Genomic DNA, 16,610 nt, shown 5'->3' on the forward strand with positions numbered 1-16,610 from the left:
CCGCTGTATCTATAGAAGATATAGAGTTTTTAAACAGTTTTTTAAAATAAAAGATAAGTTCTGATGGGCAATCATGTTTATGATACTTACACATTTTGTTCAGCAGGATAATCTACACCTTCAGCCTCAATGCAATGGCGAGGAGCTAAAAGCCATCGTTAGGCTTTAAACAAACTACATCACAGTCATGTGACTTTACGTCAACATTTTATGTCGTGGAATGAAACGTGAAAATGAATTTAGCTTGTATTAAACATAGACCCTACTTTAGTTATATACCCAAACATGTGGATGTGCTAAATGCTAAATCATTTCTGGGATTGATGTCTCTTTTCTGCACCGCTCGATTGGAAATGTTGACCTTCAGAACTACTTGTTTAACTATACTCTTGCTGTCGCACAATACACTTTTTTTAATTTTAGTTCACCAGGTCTGGAGTTATATTTAAAGTGACTGAATAAAGAAAAGCACAGCACAATTCTGAGTGTAAATGAGAAGTTTCAGAGATCATACAATCTCTGGGATTACCAAACACAAGGGCCTAACTCCTGCTGTTCCTGTATTGAATGTCATCCTTTATTTGGGAAATAGTTATCAGTATAAAACCCACTGATAGCAGAACCTCAAAACAGATCATTACTCCCAAACTCCCATATGGACCCCAACCATGATGTTCAAAAGACCAAAAAAATTGTATATGCAATAGCTAGTACTGATTTTATAGGTTTAGTTAGTGTTAAGAAAACAAATTTTAGAAATGAAAATCACAAAACATTTGTTTGTGTTTATTTTGTATGAAATCTTCTCAACTTAAAGCAGCTTTAGTCAGAAGTATAATTCCATTTCTCAATCCTTCTATAGTTGAAGAGATGAATATTATTCATCTTTATTCTAGAAAATCGTACGTAATGTGATGATGCTCAAAACTAAGAGTCTTCTCTTGATCAATCTCCCTCATTGAGGTGCGTGCCATCTGCATTACGAGTCTCACCCGTGGGGTTCTATTAATGATCCTGTTTAGCAAAAAATGCAGTAATTATGAGGGGCTCATAGCAAACCAAGGCTGGTTCAAAGGGCCAAGGTTATGCTCATCACACTCGCCTCCTAGGCACTTTATTTTCTCAGTTTTTAAACGTGTCCCCACTGCTAACTCAGTACATGTCAGCACCGTCTTAAGTTGTGGTAGAGGAGTTTGGATGTCCAGAAGAGGATTGGAGAATGTCATAGGTCAGATGAAACCAAATAGAACTTTTTGGTTAAAAACTCAATCGTCGTGTTTGGAGGAGAAAGAATGCAGAGTTGCATCCAAAGAACACCATACCTACTGTGAAGCAAAGGGGGTGGAAACATCATGCTTTGGGGCTGTTTTTCTGCAAAGGGACCAGGACGACTGATCCGTGTAAAGGAAAGAATGAATGGGGCCATGTATCGTGAGATTTTGAGTGAAAACCTCCTTCCATCAGCAAGGGCACTGAAGATGAAGCGCGGCTGGGTCTTTCAGCATGACAATGATCCCAAACACACCGCCAGGGCAACGAAGGAGTGGCTTCGTAAGAAGCATTTCAAGGTCCTGGAGTGGCCTAGCCAGTCTCCAGATCTCAACCCCATAGAAAATCTTTGGAGGGAGTTGAAAGTCCGTGTTGCCCAGCGACAGCCCCAAAACATCACTGCTTTAGAGGAGATCTGCATGGAGGAATGGGCCAAAATACCAGCAACAGTGTGTGAAAACCTTGTGAAGACTTACAGAAAACGTTTGACCTCTGTCATTGCCAACAAAGGGTATACAACAAAGTATTGAGATGAACTTTTGTTATTGACCAAATACTTATTTTCCACAATCATTTGAAAATAAATTCTTTAAAAATCAGACAATGTGATTTTCTGGATTTGTTTTCTCATTCTGTCTCTCATAGTTGAGGTATACCTATGATGAAAATTACAGGCCTCTCTCATCTTTTTAAATGGGAGAACTTGCACAATTGGTGGCTGACTAAATACTTTTTTGCCCCACTGTAACTATGTAGGTTCTATTGTATTAGGGGGGAAATAGAAACAAATGTAAGTTACATTTTCCTGTTCCATTCTGCAGAGCGGTCCTTCCCGACCCACCGCTCTCTGATGGGGGACAGCCCAGAGGCCATTGAGGGTCAGGCTAAACTCTTCCGGGTCCTCATCGCTTACGCCAAATACAACTCACAGGTCGGATACAGCCAAGGTAAGGATCATGCTTTCACTGCAATCATTTATACAACACACGTTGGATTCTAAAGCTCCTTTCACACATGAAATGCAATCCTAAAATGATGCAGCCATTATCCAGAGGAACTGAATGTTAGAACACAAATGATTTATATTATTCAGACAATGAGACTGCTTAAGGCCTAAAACTCCTGCTTTGCTTCCCGGGAAATCCCATTGAAGTGTCTATTATCAGTTTATTTGGGAAGTAATTTAATGAGATATGCAGTTCATACATAAACCACTAGATGGAGGCAGAGGGCTATTCATTCATAGAGTTACTGCATCAGGCGCTTTCCTCCACAGGAACTCTGTAATATGAGACACAACTTCTGTCATGTATTTATTACACTTAATAGTAACAATAAAGATAATGATAGTAATGCAAATATATTAGCTTTTTAATTTTGTAATGTATAATTTATTATTAGTGTTTTAATTTTGATTAATGTTGATATTTAATTCAGAAAACAAAACAATTATATAATGAAAACCATTCTTAGAAAATCACAAAAAACATTTTATTTGTGTTTATTTTGTATTGAAATCTGGATCATCAGCATGTCTTTAAAAAACAAGTTTAAGATCAGAAACGTATGAATTCCGATGTTCTCAATTCACTTCATATATACATTTGACAGATGATGGAATATTTATATTCAATCTTGGTTTCTAGAAAACAGTACGTCAATTGTGATGACATGCAGGTGCAGAAACTAAAGAGTCTTCCCTTCTCTTGATCAATATCCAATTGAAGGTTGACAGTGACACCTCTGCATTACAGTACGTCCTGCCCTGCTGCTTCTATTGTGATGTATCCTGTTAGAAATAGAGATGCAGTAATTATGATGAGGGCTCATACAAACAACTGGCTGTTCAAAGTGTCCCACGGTTATGCTCTGCCATCGCACTCCTAGTCATTTTATTTTCTCAGCGGTTTCATAAAACAAGTTTGTTCATGTCATCTTCAATGTTTTTATGCAGTGTGTGTGTGTGTGTGTGTGTGTGTGTGTGTGTGTGTGTGTGTGTGTGTGTGTGTGTGTGTGTGTGTGTGTGTGTGTGTGTGTGTGTGTGTGTGTGTGTGTGTGTGTGTGTGTGTGTGTGTGTGTGTGTGTGTGTGTCTCTCACAGGGATGTCCTACATAGCTGCAGTGCTGCTGATGCAGTTGGGGGAGGAGGAGGCGTTTTGGGCTCTGACAGCGTTGTTGGATAAACCCAAATACCTGACCCAGCTGTTCGACCTCAGCCTCACCAAGTAAGAATGAGCTTAAACATATAAATAATAAATACAATTATACTAACAAATAAAGGGAGTGACTAACTACATATCGAAAAAGTACTACAAACTAAGTACTGGATAGAATATAGTGTTTAATGAACAGAATTGGTTGTGTCATTTATTTTATTTTATTTTTATGTGATTACATCTTTTAAGTCGTACAATGCCTCGATAAGACAGAAAACTCAGTTTTTTGATCAATAAAGTATAACTCATTTTGATTTAATTTGAATGGTTTGAATTTAATCTTAATAAAACCTTTTGAAAATTCAGGAGATGTTATATTTGGTGCCCTGCTGTCAAAGAAATCATAACCACTGAGCACCATTCTCAAAAGTGTCTCACACTCTGAGACTAAAACATCAGAGCTGCAATATTTATCCAATCAGTCAAGAGAAGTAGCAGCAACATCACTTTGCTAGGACATTTGTGTGGTTATGTGTACAGTGGGGATGATGTACAGTATATGGTTCCAAAAACACTTCCTACTTTTGCATCTTAAAGGTAAATGCAGAGAGCTACATTATGTGCCAATTGCACACGCTTATAAAATGTATGTATATGCACTGGCACTGCACTAACATTTACATTTACTTGAAGACAAGAGTATTCTAACTTATTCTGTGTATTTGATAGTATGTATTGTTTGGATACTCTTTTGATATTTATGTAAACAGTTGGTGTTTATATTTTTACTTATGTGTAATGAATATTAACATTCTGCTGCGACCTAAATAATCAATGTCAATGCAGACGCCACTTATGGCTGTGTCCTGAATTGAAAGCAGTTTAACGTTTGGAACGCAGCAGCGCGCACTGCTTGTCAAGTGACAACGAACAACCAATCACAGTCAGAATACCCGTTTCCTGTCCTCCGTAAACAGTGGATTTTTTTACTGCAGGGCCAAGGTTAGCCAGAGTCTAAGATCTGTACAGTGTTTCAACTATTAAATAAGTATATATAAAAGTGTATAAGTTCTGCGGCTAAAATGTCATAGTGTTGACATAGGCCAACACACACACGGAGCTGAGCAGAGCAAGGAGAACACAATTCTCCACCAAGACAGACATATTTAACATCAAGTACAATGATATTATGGATTATTAATTATTAAATAAATAAAGAAGTCAGAGAGTGTATGGAGTGATAAGAAAGGGAACGTTTCATCCTCTAAAGCAGCTGTATGCAGCATTTACTGTTTTAATGGCACACATTTGTTCATTAGTGTATACAGTACTTACTAACTGACCATGCTTTGCTGATGCAACAGTGGTTACAGAAGCATTAAACCTGGCATGCACGCGTCACAGGTGCGCTCCGGTTCTTCTACCAATAGCTCTACTCCTCTTCTAAACTGTAATACTTTGTCTCATCAGGGTCCAGCATCAGGTGAAGGTTTTCGACCAGTTTCTGAAACACAGGAAGCCAAAGCTCTCTCAGCACTTGGTGAGTGCATTATCATTACTGTTCAGATTCTCAATCCCAGGGTTCTCTACGTAGCCTAATATACTTTGTTTTTGTGCGGAATGACCCTTTTACCATGGTGTTTGAGCAGATACCGAAAAAGTGAAAGAACATCTCTGTTTGTACTGGACATTTGAGAGTTGACTAAGAGGGAAAATGTTTTTCTGAATGTGTGTATGTGTTTGTGTTTCAGTCCATAAATGGCTAAGTGATGAGTAGCTAATCTGCGAGAGAGAGGCCACTGTAATGTATCCATCAGCAGCTGGGCCTCTCCTGTCATCCACTGTGTTCAGCTGTAGGCTCGTCATGTTCACTTAGTCTCTTAAATCCCCCCCCCCTGTCCCTGCTGTTATTTATTGTGCATTCAGAGAAATTCACAGCAGACACTTATGGATAAGAGATTATTTCCCTTTACCAAAAGAAAGTCCTGAAGAAAGCTAAATGCATCAAAACATGGGCAGAATAAATCTGACAAGCTAATGAGGCGAAAGTTATAAACATGCTTAGTATAACTTAAAGGGAAAGTTTAAAAGTCACAGAACTCTCTCCACGACAGATGTGGTTGTTTACATATTGCAACGTATTGTAAGTCTCCTTGGTTGAAAACCCCAGCCAGAGTAAAGGTTATGTAATGGAAGATGCAGAGCAGTGATACAAGATGAAAGAGTCTGTACATGTAATGAACTCAACAATGTGGAAGACATTTACTCTACTTTTTTATGATGAGCTTCACACATTATTTAAAGAGTTCTTCTTTAAAGAGGCCCTATTCTGCTTTTTAGGGGTTTTCCCTTTTCCCTTAGAGTTTTATATAGGTTTTTATGAATGTAAATGGTATGTAAAGGCTAAAATCCCTGTGTTCCCTCCAGAGGGGGTTCCTACGCCCGGCCTGAAACGCCTCCATTGGACTCCTTTTGTTTATTTCTGTAACATAGTGACATCACAACGTAACACTTACGCTTCTATTGACTAGCAGTCCAACACGTTGTACTTGACAGGCTAGGGGGACAACTGTAAGTGTTTGACCAATCCCAGCATAGCCTCCCCGCTAACAAATCAGAGCAGACTGGGCTCTGGTTTCAGACAGATGGTGAAAAGAGGTGCTGCAGTATGAGGAACAAAACGCTAAACTATGGTGACATTATTCTGCGAGACATCAGAATGCAATGGAAATAGAAATGGAGGATTCGTATGTAAGCCTCTTTATTTGTCCCACACACGTACACAGCGCCAGACGCAATTTGACCTCTGCATTTAACCCGTCCTAGTACTAGGAGCAAGGAAAATCGAAAAGTAAATCAGTGTGTTAGAATCGTCATTGTGAGCCTGTTTGTGTCAGCGTTTCTATCAAAGCCCTGCTGTACAGCCCCACCACGCAACCAGCATTAGCTATTGGGTCAGAGTGTACGTCATCAGAAGTGCATGTTGGATGTCTGAACAGCCTCAGACCATACCCCTTAGTTCCCTTAAAGTATAATTCATCTCAAATACAGTTATAGAAATATGTGGCTTTCTTCTGAGCATTCATCTTCGTTGCAGCCGCTCTGTTCAAAATGTCTAATCTAAGCACGTTCTCACTTTGATGCATCGATTTGTTTCTTTGAAGACGTTGCTATACTTTGCCAACGACTCAGCAGGCCTGGGAGAAAAGCTGCCCTTTTGGAGCCAACACACACACACAGTCTCATACACACAGCACAGGGGCTTATTGTTGGCACAATAGTTAGCCTTATAGAAAGAGGCTATTACAGATCAGTGGTCAGCATTTCTTTTGGAATGGAGCTGTTCAGTAGAGTTAAGGCAAAGCAGCTATAGACAGATTTTTTGTAATTGGGCCGTACTATCAGAGCTGAGCAAACACACTGAAGGCCTTTCAGACCTGTGTTATTATTACTTTGAAGGTCCTCAACGAGGACTAAAGTTTGGTTTTATTAAACGTATTAAAAAAAAATCTGAACGATGTTAATATACAGTCAAAGTGAGTTGAGTCAAGAGGGCAGAAAGAATACCTTACAAAAAGTTGCCCTCTCTTTTTGGTCAAAAACCTAAAATTGTGGGCAAAATAACTGCAAACAAAGTTTAAAAATGTAACAAATGTATCTTCAGGTACTTAAAAATAAAGAAGATCATACAAATTTAGATCGCAAAGCATTTTTCTCGAATCATAATCCTTTTGAAAGATTTTCCTAAAACCATGTGTTTTATTCCAAAAATAAATGTTATTGGTGAAGTGAAATAATAAAGGTCAACATTAGAATTGGTGATCTACATACGTCTGTTAAATATGAAACACTTTCACGCTATATTGCACATTACATGTCTTGGAAGGATGTTTTAGTAGTAGTTGGCAGCGAATCGCAGAGAAATGTCTGTCTGGAATACATGTTTGCTCTTGCGAAATGAACCCCCCCTTCCTCCCCCTTCCCCCTCCCTGCAGGAGTCGGTGGGAATCCTGTCAGTCCACTTTGTGATGCCCTGGTTCCTCACACTCTTCACTTCCCTGCCCTGCTGGGACTCAGTGCTGGCTGTCTGGGATCTCATCATTCTGCACGGTACACACACACACACACACATACACACATATTGGTATGACTATAATTACACATAGTATTTCCAAACCATTGTACAATAATGACATTTACAATATGCATCTATACATGTGTTTTTATACATTTTGAACTGAAGCAGATTTTGTACGCACATTTTTTTTACTTTTCGAAACTAAAAAGTACCCCAACCACTTGTCCCATTTTCATAACCCCTAACTAAACAAGAAAAAAGAACCACAGGAATGATACAGGGGAATGCTGATTATTGTGCAGGACATAACTGAGGAAATATCCAAATAACATATCAATACAAATAAAGTGCGAGAGATGTGAGGCCTGGTGAAGATGGAGATCTAAAATCTGATTCCCTCATGTTGGACCATGCAGACACAAACGGTCCTGCGAGACACATTTTGCTTCTAATTTACAATCAATATGTACACTGATTTTAGTTTTCACTCTCTGCCCTCAGGTCTGTCGGCTGTGTTCCGTACTGCTCTCACCATCATGGAGCTCCTGGAGCCTCGTCTGATGGAGATGAATGATGAGGGAGTGGTGTTACCCCTGCTGCTGAGAGTCCCTGTTGATGTGTAAGTACTGCGAAGTTACACATGTAATAGTTACTGCCTGGTCTGTAAACATAGTGTGTGTGCTCACAAACATAACAAATATTTAAGATAATTTATAAATCTACACAACTGAGTGACATTTCTTACGTTTATTATCCCATATGTTGCACACTTGGACAGCAAAGGGACTTCAAGGAATTAGTTTTACTTCATTTCGATCGAAAATTCTTATTCTTGAACCAGCTTGACACGCAAAACACTCTTACTGAGGATGATATGCACAAAAACACGTTTTTATTTAGCAAGTTTAAGCTGGTTACACCCATAATCCATATGGCTGAACAGGTGACACACTGCTTCACACAACATACTTTTCATTGAATCGGGAAAAGTTTGAAAAACTATGCATTACAGCTGGTTTGTTTTACTTACACTAGCATTATACATCTTCATCCATAACTATATACCTTTATCTTTTCAAAATACGGAAACACAGACACATCAGTGCATCGTAGCTTCATTCTATCGGCCAAATATCAAAGTTGCTATTGCACATGAACATATGAGAATCTTGCAGGGAACAAAACTACATACAAACTGCGTGTACAAAATAACACAGGTCCATTGTCCATTACCTTGGGTCCCACACATATGTGACTCTCCTTAATCCACATTTTGTTTTGGACGTGTTGCGGTGAGACTCGTGGACATGAATATCATCCCAGACCTCCCTCAAGAATGTGTTAATATCACTGGGCCTTCTGAAAAATGTGCAGCACAGTTCTCAGAGCCTAATTTCTGGACTCAGTCCTTAAAAAACCCCAGGCAGCTCATGAATATCAATCAGCTCATCAGGACGGGACATATTTTGACACCAAGCATTCCAGTAAAGCAGAGTGTCGTTGTTTTGCTCTGGTTGTCTTTGTACATGTTTGGATTAAACATCCTTTATGCTAAATTAGTTGCTTCAATGGCAGCCCATGCTGCATTCAGTGGGACCCCCCCCCCCTGTCCATTTGTTGAATATAAACGTCACATGCCGACGGACATGTTTTGTTGACATGGAGCCGTCGTTATGGCAACTCAGCAGGGTCACTGGGTTTTGTATACTGTGTGTGTGTGTGTGTGTGTGTGTGTGTGTGTGTGTGTGTGTGTGTGTGTGTGTGTGTGTGTGTGTGTGTGTGTGTGTGTGTGTGTGTGTGTGTGTGTGTGTGTGTGTGTGTGTGTGTGTGTGTGTGTGTGTGTGTGTGTGTGTGTGTGTGTGTGTGTGTGTGTGTGTGTGTGTGTGTGTCCAACTGGTGCACACTTATCCAGTTTATCATATTTGTTTTTAATAGATAAGCTGCCTTTAACTGCTCACATTTCACCCTCACGGTCCCACTGTTTGGACCCGAGTTTGTTTACCTTGGACAACGATCTGTTCAGCAGACTCTGGATAAACGGAGGCTTTTCATTTCCATAAACATAGCTGTGTCACAGGCAGTGATAAAGCACTTTATCATTAGTCGGGGGGGAATAGGCGTGCTAGGTACGACAAAATGTCTCGCAAAGTGGATTATGAAGGGCAAATCTTTAGGATTATTGCTGGGAACAGCTAAACAACCGTTTACCATTTGAATCTTTTTAAAGGGGCCCTATTTTGCTCCTTTCAGGATCATATCTGTATGTTGTGCCTCTACTGTGACATGTCTCCATGCCTTAATGTTCAAAAAGCTCTTTTTGTTTATTCAATGTTTAAGGAAAAAACCACTTCAGCCAGCTTTATGTGTTTGAGTTAGTTTACATTTTACCGTGCAAATCTAACACAACAGACTAATACCAGATAACATAGTCTTTTACTTTTATTTGCAAATACAGACACACAAACAATAAAATCAGGACATTCTTGTTTCGTCTCATGGGTTTTACCATGCACGGCGCAGCCTCAGCACTTCCAGACTTCACCTGTGGGGCTTACGTTTTTGGAATGGATTTGTATTCCTTGTGTTGGACACAGCAGCAGACATCCAGGTGGAACTCTTCGGGGGTGGGTCAACCTCCATCGGAGAACATTCGCCTAGCTTTTTAGTTTTGAAACATGTTTGACCCAGCGTAGGCAGGAGCAGGAGACATCGTAATGTCATTAGGGTACTTCGTCCCAGCACTCCTTTTTAAGTCCAACATTTTGTGGGCAGATGGGGACCCTGGAGGCAGGGGGACCGTCTTGGCATCAGAGTTTCCATGGTGGTAGTCCCTGCTTTGCTGACCCATAGTGGCTGGCTTTTGAAAGCTGCAGCTTCTGCTAAAAGTCAGATAAAGTCATGTCTATGTCAAAACATTAGTTAGCACACTTTGTTAAAAGATAACTACAACGATGGATCCGATTATTATCTTTGGGATCTTACATTTGAAGTTGTTGAACTCTAATGCTACACTTACCTGTCAGTTTGATCATTACTGGGAACTCTGATGATTTGCCTAGAAAAGATTTATTTTTTGTTAGTATATCTGGTTATTGATAATAGTTTGGGAGCAAATCATTTCGTAGTTGTATGTAACATGTTGTGGCCTTGTGAGATAGATTTGCATTGATTATTACATTTTGCGAATGTGAAATACAGTTCTCAGCTATGAAGCAGATGAAGAGAGTTACCATTGTCCCAGCCTTGTTTTGGTACGGGGAGTACCAAAAGTCCATGTTTGACTTGGTTCAACAATCTGTATAACATAACATAAAGCGCGGTCAGAAAGGTAACACTGTTTAAAGCCTTGTAATCAAAAGAGTTACATTAAACTTCTCAAACTACAATGTTAAAACAACATGTATGTTTATGAAAAAGCAGAATCCTAAATAGTTAAAGATAAGATCCAATAAGACCTACCTCAGTGATATAGTTCCCTCTCTGTGTTGCCAGTAGGCTGCCACTTTCTGGAAATATCCTTTCTGTAAAATGTCCGAGGTTGTGATTGTAGTTCGCAGATGCCAATGTACCTGGTACCAGTCCATGGACCAGTTGGGCACCACTGCTTTATAAAACACTCATTTCTGATTCAAAGTAATATATCCTAAACACTTTTTTCCCCAAAATGTATTGTTCTTAACTTTTTCTAAAAATGGTTATATTAGTTTGAATAATCTGTAAACTGTGATAGGACCCCTTTAATGATTCATCAGCAACATTTCTAGCCAGCTCTTATAACAGCACAGAAGGGTTTCCACACGTTTCTATAAGGAAAGAACCAGACATTTTGATGCATGTGTGAACATCTGCTATTTGTGCATGCATCAAGGCCAGCACTGACAGTCCCATTCTGTACCAGCTCTGGTGTTTAGTGGGCAGCCTGCCACCACGTCACATTGAGAAGTCCTTTTCTGCCTGCTTGGCATCATTATGAAAGCCCGTTCAGAAGTCAACACTAAGTGGTTCGACTGTCTCCCAAGGCAGGATCCCCTTACACTGGGAAGATACTGTGGAAGAAATAGAGCAAGTTTGGAGAAAAAAGAGAAGGGACGATGAATGCAGGGTCAGAAGGGGAGGTGGAGAGAGAGAATATACACTAATTAGCAAAGAGGGAGAAATGAAGAAGAGGAGCAAGACGAGATCTTTTTATTTTCCTTAAGGATCTCTGCTGTTCTACTCTCTGTGAATAGAAGTTGTCATGCATCCATATAGCCCATTCTGATTAATGGTTGGTTGAGAGGCTCGTCCATCCATTTGTTGCGGTCAGTCAGCTGTCATTTTACAACAGTAGACACAGAGTAGCTTCAAAACTCTATGGATGGAATTATTCAGTTTCTGTTCGATGGTGTTTCCATGTTTCCCTAAAGATGTTGGACTCAGTATAGATCAATTGTGCTGTGATTTTAAGTAATATCTTTGACTGCTTTTTCACTTCTCTCTCCGTCCTTATTCAGTAATAGTAACCACTCTGCTTCCCACGGTCTGTTTTAGCCGTCCTATTAGTTAGCTCAATGGATGGCTCCAGTGGTGCAGGAATTAGTCCTAAATCCCCAAAATGAGTTAGCATTTTGACCCTTAAAGTCCCTAGTCTCCAAGTCAACATTTTAAGACCTATTTCATTAAGATGCTAGAATAAGGTCTGTGGTTAAAACAAGCTGAAGATGTTTTTTCACGTTTTGTTTCTTAAGATACCAGTAAACCGTAAATACCCACCTCATGAATGTCCAATGCTTCTATATGTCATAAATACAGCAGTTGCTAACAAGTGACTAAATGAGACTACTAAACATCATCTCTCCGACACGAGTCCGCCTTGAGCCCAGCGGCGGTGATGCACAGCCAAGCGACGCGATGAAGTTAGTTTGGTTCTGGCGATTTTTTATTATGCTTCAGAAATCATAAAGTGGTGTTAATATTTGCTGAACAAATGATAAACATGTGTTTGCTAAAGGGCCTGTTATCTGCAATAATTTGATATCCAATGGAAAAATCCCATTGCTTTTTATCCATGAAGCCCTTGTGATGCTAACTTCCGGGTTAAGGGGCGGCCTTCAAAAATAGGTAATCACTGCAGCACTACATATCTGTTGGTTGCTGCAACATTTTGATCGTGACTTGGATTTATAAATATTATTAATATATGTTGATATATAATGTATCTAATAATTATAACAGTATAATAAATTATATAATAATAACCTTTGTTTCATCCATCCACAAGTAGTGTCGTGGTGTAGTATCAATGGGATCTCAACACACCCCTAGGGGGAGTAGCTACAGTAGTAAAATTGTCTCCATACAGTATAAGATGATAAGAATTACTTAATTTATCCCACACTGGGAAATGTTTGTGTTGCAGCAGCATAATACAATACAAGGCATAGCAAATAAAAAGATGAAATAAACAATTCTAAGTATAGACCTCACAAAGAAGAAATACAAATAAACTGGCATTAGAGAAAATATACAGTTGACTATCTATAAACTGTCAGACAAGTAAACACTACTGGAATGAACAAAATGTATTATATATAATATATTTATTAATATACACTATGTCTGAAAGGGGGCTGATAAACATCTAAACTGTTGAGGATTACTTTGTAACCAGTCGGTGTTCTGAGATCTTTATTTTTTGCGAGGCATTATCTACATCAGCATATTGTTCTGGTCAATGGCAAACTTTAAATGTTTGAGTGTTTTTAGAAGTCAAAGTAGTTTAAAGCACAACTCAAACAGTGTGAATGTTTGAATGATGTCTTCAGGATGGACAGTAAACATGCAATCATTGTTTTGTTATTAGTTGATAATGTTTGTTCATTGTACTGTTAAACTGTACTGCATCTAAAGAATTTATGTAAATGGTTTGCTAACTTTGTTTTGCCACTCTAAACATTGTTCCTACATTTTAAAAAGGAAGAACGTAAACACAACATTTGAACTTAACTATACGCTGGCTATTTAACTAACGCTGTTCATATTTATTCATGAGTTCCCATACAACATCCACTCCCCCTCACCACTGACTTATTTCCCTCTCTTTCAGCACCTATGGATCATGTCCCTCCTTCAGTGTCCATATCTCCTGTTCCCAGCCCTGCTCCTCCTTTATACCTCCTCCTACTCACTCCCTATACACACAGTATTCTTAATACCCTCTCTCAGTCCTATCTCTTTCTCTTTTGTGTACCCCCCTCCTTTGCACTAGTCATTTCCCATAAGCCTCCATAGGCCATCCCTGTCCCCCCATGTTCTCATTTACTTTTTGCCCCCCTCTCTCCTTCTTTTCATGCGACCTCATTGACACACTGACACCCTCGTCAGCTGGAGGGGTCCACACATCATTTGTTTACTTCACATTGACAAGGCTGGTTTCAATAAAGTCTGTGCTTTAGTTTTTTCCCTTTTAAACATTTCCAAAGGAGGATCACTCAGTGGGTCCCTCTTTCTTTTGTTCCTTCTTCTTTTAACATGTTATGCATTTTAAATTTCGTAAATACAACCCCCTGTCTTCCTTGGCCCTATGCTTAAGTGACCTTAAACTGAAAAATTGGTTTAAGATGTTTAGTGTTGGAACCTTAACATCGTGTAAGGTAAACCTACCTCTCATTGTGCCCTTTCAACCAGACATAAAGCAAAAAACCACAGCATAATTTGTGTTTACTTGCTTCAATCAAACTATATGTGCCAGAGAAGAGGCGGGGCCTATCTCCATGTAGATACCGAGATACTTCCAACATTTCATCAGCTATGGCCTAAAAATAACCACTTTTGATGTTGTAAAAATGGCCGATACGTAAAGAAACCAAATAACGTAGTGACTCGGTTCATTACATCATCTGAAGACACATAAGTCGGCTGAATCAATCTTGTTTGCCACAGTTGTATGAACCCTTAGTCGCCATATTTTGCTGTGTATTTATTGCCTCATATTTTTCAAAAGGATGCTGAAATAACTACATGATAACACAGATTTGTAAAAAGGCCAATTTAATGCTTTGTAAGGTGTGCCGCATGACTGCAAGCAAAACACTTTTAAAATGCTTGTTTTATAAAAGGACATTGGATCACCACGGCTAGGCTAAGCTAACATAGTAACTGCTCCGTCCACATTCAAAATAACGTCAATCGACATAGATAAAGCAGAAACTCCAGTTGACATTCAATAGACAGTGTATCATTTTTAAGCATACATTTACATTGATTTGAAAAAATAATAATTCCAGTGTCAATACAAATTTTAGGTACTGTAGAACTGTTGGTGCCAGATATCAAAACGGGTAGGCTTTTTACCCAAATGAAATATAAATAAAAGGAAATTAGGGTTGAGGGCTATTCTCTGATGTCCTGTTTTCAAATCAAATTTGAAGTCAAAAAGGCTAACGGAAGATAGCCATGTAGCTATCATCGGCGTTCTCCATTTCTCACCTTCCAAAACTATGACCTTATTCCAACCTGCTATCAGGAAGAAGAGGCCAGATGTGTCTTTTGGTGTGTGCACCTACACCCACTTGAACAAAGAGGAAAGGATCGGCTAAAGAACAGCTGCAATGGAGCTCATAGCCATTCAGGGCTTAAGGGCTCAACTGAACAGGGGTAGATGGATTTGCTGTCACATAACTTTAAACTAGGTCAACCGGGTTCAAGTGAAGAACCCTCTTTAACCAAGTTTCTCAGTTGAGATGATCAAACAGTTTTCAGCTATACCTCTTTAGTTAGTCAGCCCAACCATTGAGAATCTTTGTGATGTAAATTTGGCATTGACATCTGGAGTCGTCCAACTGTTGTCTTCAAATGCTTTACTGTATGTTAGACTTTGACCAGTAGGATGCCCTCATCATCTATGAAAGGCCTGCTGGAATCCTGCTGGAAGGAGCTGACAGGAAACTTGAAAACAACATTTATTATTCTTCTTCCGCACTCCCCACTAATCTGTCTGTTGCTGTCTACAGCCATTCATCATGATATACTGGGATAGAAAGTTCAAACATGTTATCTATTCCAACTACAAATCACCGTTCTGTCACCATGTATCCCTCCCCTGTCTGTGTTCTTTACCTCCATCTTTGTCACCTCATATTAATGTTCCATCGTACGTACTTGCATGTCCACACTTTGATTAATACAGAAACATTTCTTTAAAAATGTATCAGGTCCTAATATAAAAATTCAGTTTTGCTATAACAATTATTCTGTCTTAGATCCACCGTTAAGATGCCCCTTAGTAATAGTGGTGCAGGAATGAGTACCACACCTGGGAAAGCATTTTACATCTTCCCGTTTCCTCGTATTGAAGTCAAAAACACTTTCCACCTGTTGTTGGTTAGATGCCTGATATAACACAAGCTGTGAAGAGTTTCCTGTTTTGTTCTCTGTCATAAAACCTGTCCGTAAATACCTGACTTGTGAATGTGCAAAGCTTCTATGTGTCATAAAAACAGCCGTTCCTAACAAGTGACTAAGAGACTACTAAACATCATCACACTGAGCATTAGCTGCCTTTAGCTTAGCGGTGGTGATGAGCACACATATGAGTGTGATGTAGTCTGTTTATATTCTAATGTTAGCTTAGCTAAGTCAGGGGTTTTTCGAGAAAAATAAAGTATGAGGGCGATAACGTCACCTCTGTACAAAATGTCCGCCCCGCCCACTTTCCATCGAAAATAATGCATTCGAGCGAAGTGGAAAATATAGTCTCTTCATGTCTTAAAGCTGCTGAGTCATATATTAAAACTCAAGCAACAAATAAATCCAGAGTTGCGGTTTCTTTACTTCCTCTACAGAAAAAAGGAGAGTAAAAGAAACTAATTCAGAAATCTCAGCTTCAGTGTCAGCCTGCTGGCTGCCACTCGTCCACCGGCAGACCCACCGGACATCCATCCCCTATTTATTCTCTGTAAAAACAAACATGTCTCTGCCATCTGACGCTCTATTAGACACCATCTTCATATTTCGGGAGTAATTATACCGTTTTTGATGAACACAAATATTGTTTTTTGGTATCACTTCAACAATTTACGGGGATTTTTGGCATGAGGGCGCACGCTGAAAGTAAGAGGGTGCATGCCC

The 16,610-nt window shown here is 39.4% G+C and overlaps 1 protein-coding gene across 1 annotated transcript in view; it reads left to right on the forward strand.

Moving 5' to 3' along the window:
- The window catches only part of si:ch211-266k8.4 (uncharacterized), an 88,266-nt gene that overhangs the window by 6,318 nt on the left and 65,338 nt on the right, over positions 1-16,610 (forward strand). Inside the window, exons 5-9 of the mRNA XM_063910633.1 lie at positions 2,091-2,216; positions 3,370-3,493; positions 4,895-4,964; positions 7,420-7,534; positions 8,004-8,121. Coding sequence (XP_063766703.1) covers positions 2,091-2,216; positions 3,370-3,493; positions 4,895-4,964; positions 7,420-7,534; positions 8,004-8,121 — 553 coding nt within the window. The remainder of the gene's footprint in view (positions 1-2,090; positions 2,217-3,369; positions 3,494-4,894; positions 4,965-7,419; positions 7,535-8,003; positions 8,122-16,610) is intronic.

The sequence above is a fragment of the Eleginops maclovinus genome, chromosome 2, assembly GCF_036324505.1.
Source record: "Eleginops maclovinus isolate JMC-PN-2008 ecotype Puerto Natales chromosome 2, JC_Emac_rtc_rv5, whole genome shotgun sequence".
Classification (NCBI taxonomy): domain Eukaryota; kingdom Metazoa; phylum Chordata; class Actinopteri; order Perciformes; family Eleginopidae; genus Eleginops; species Eleginops maclovinus.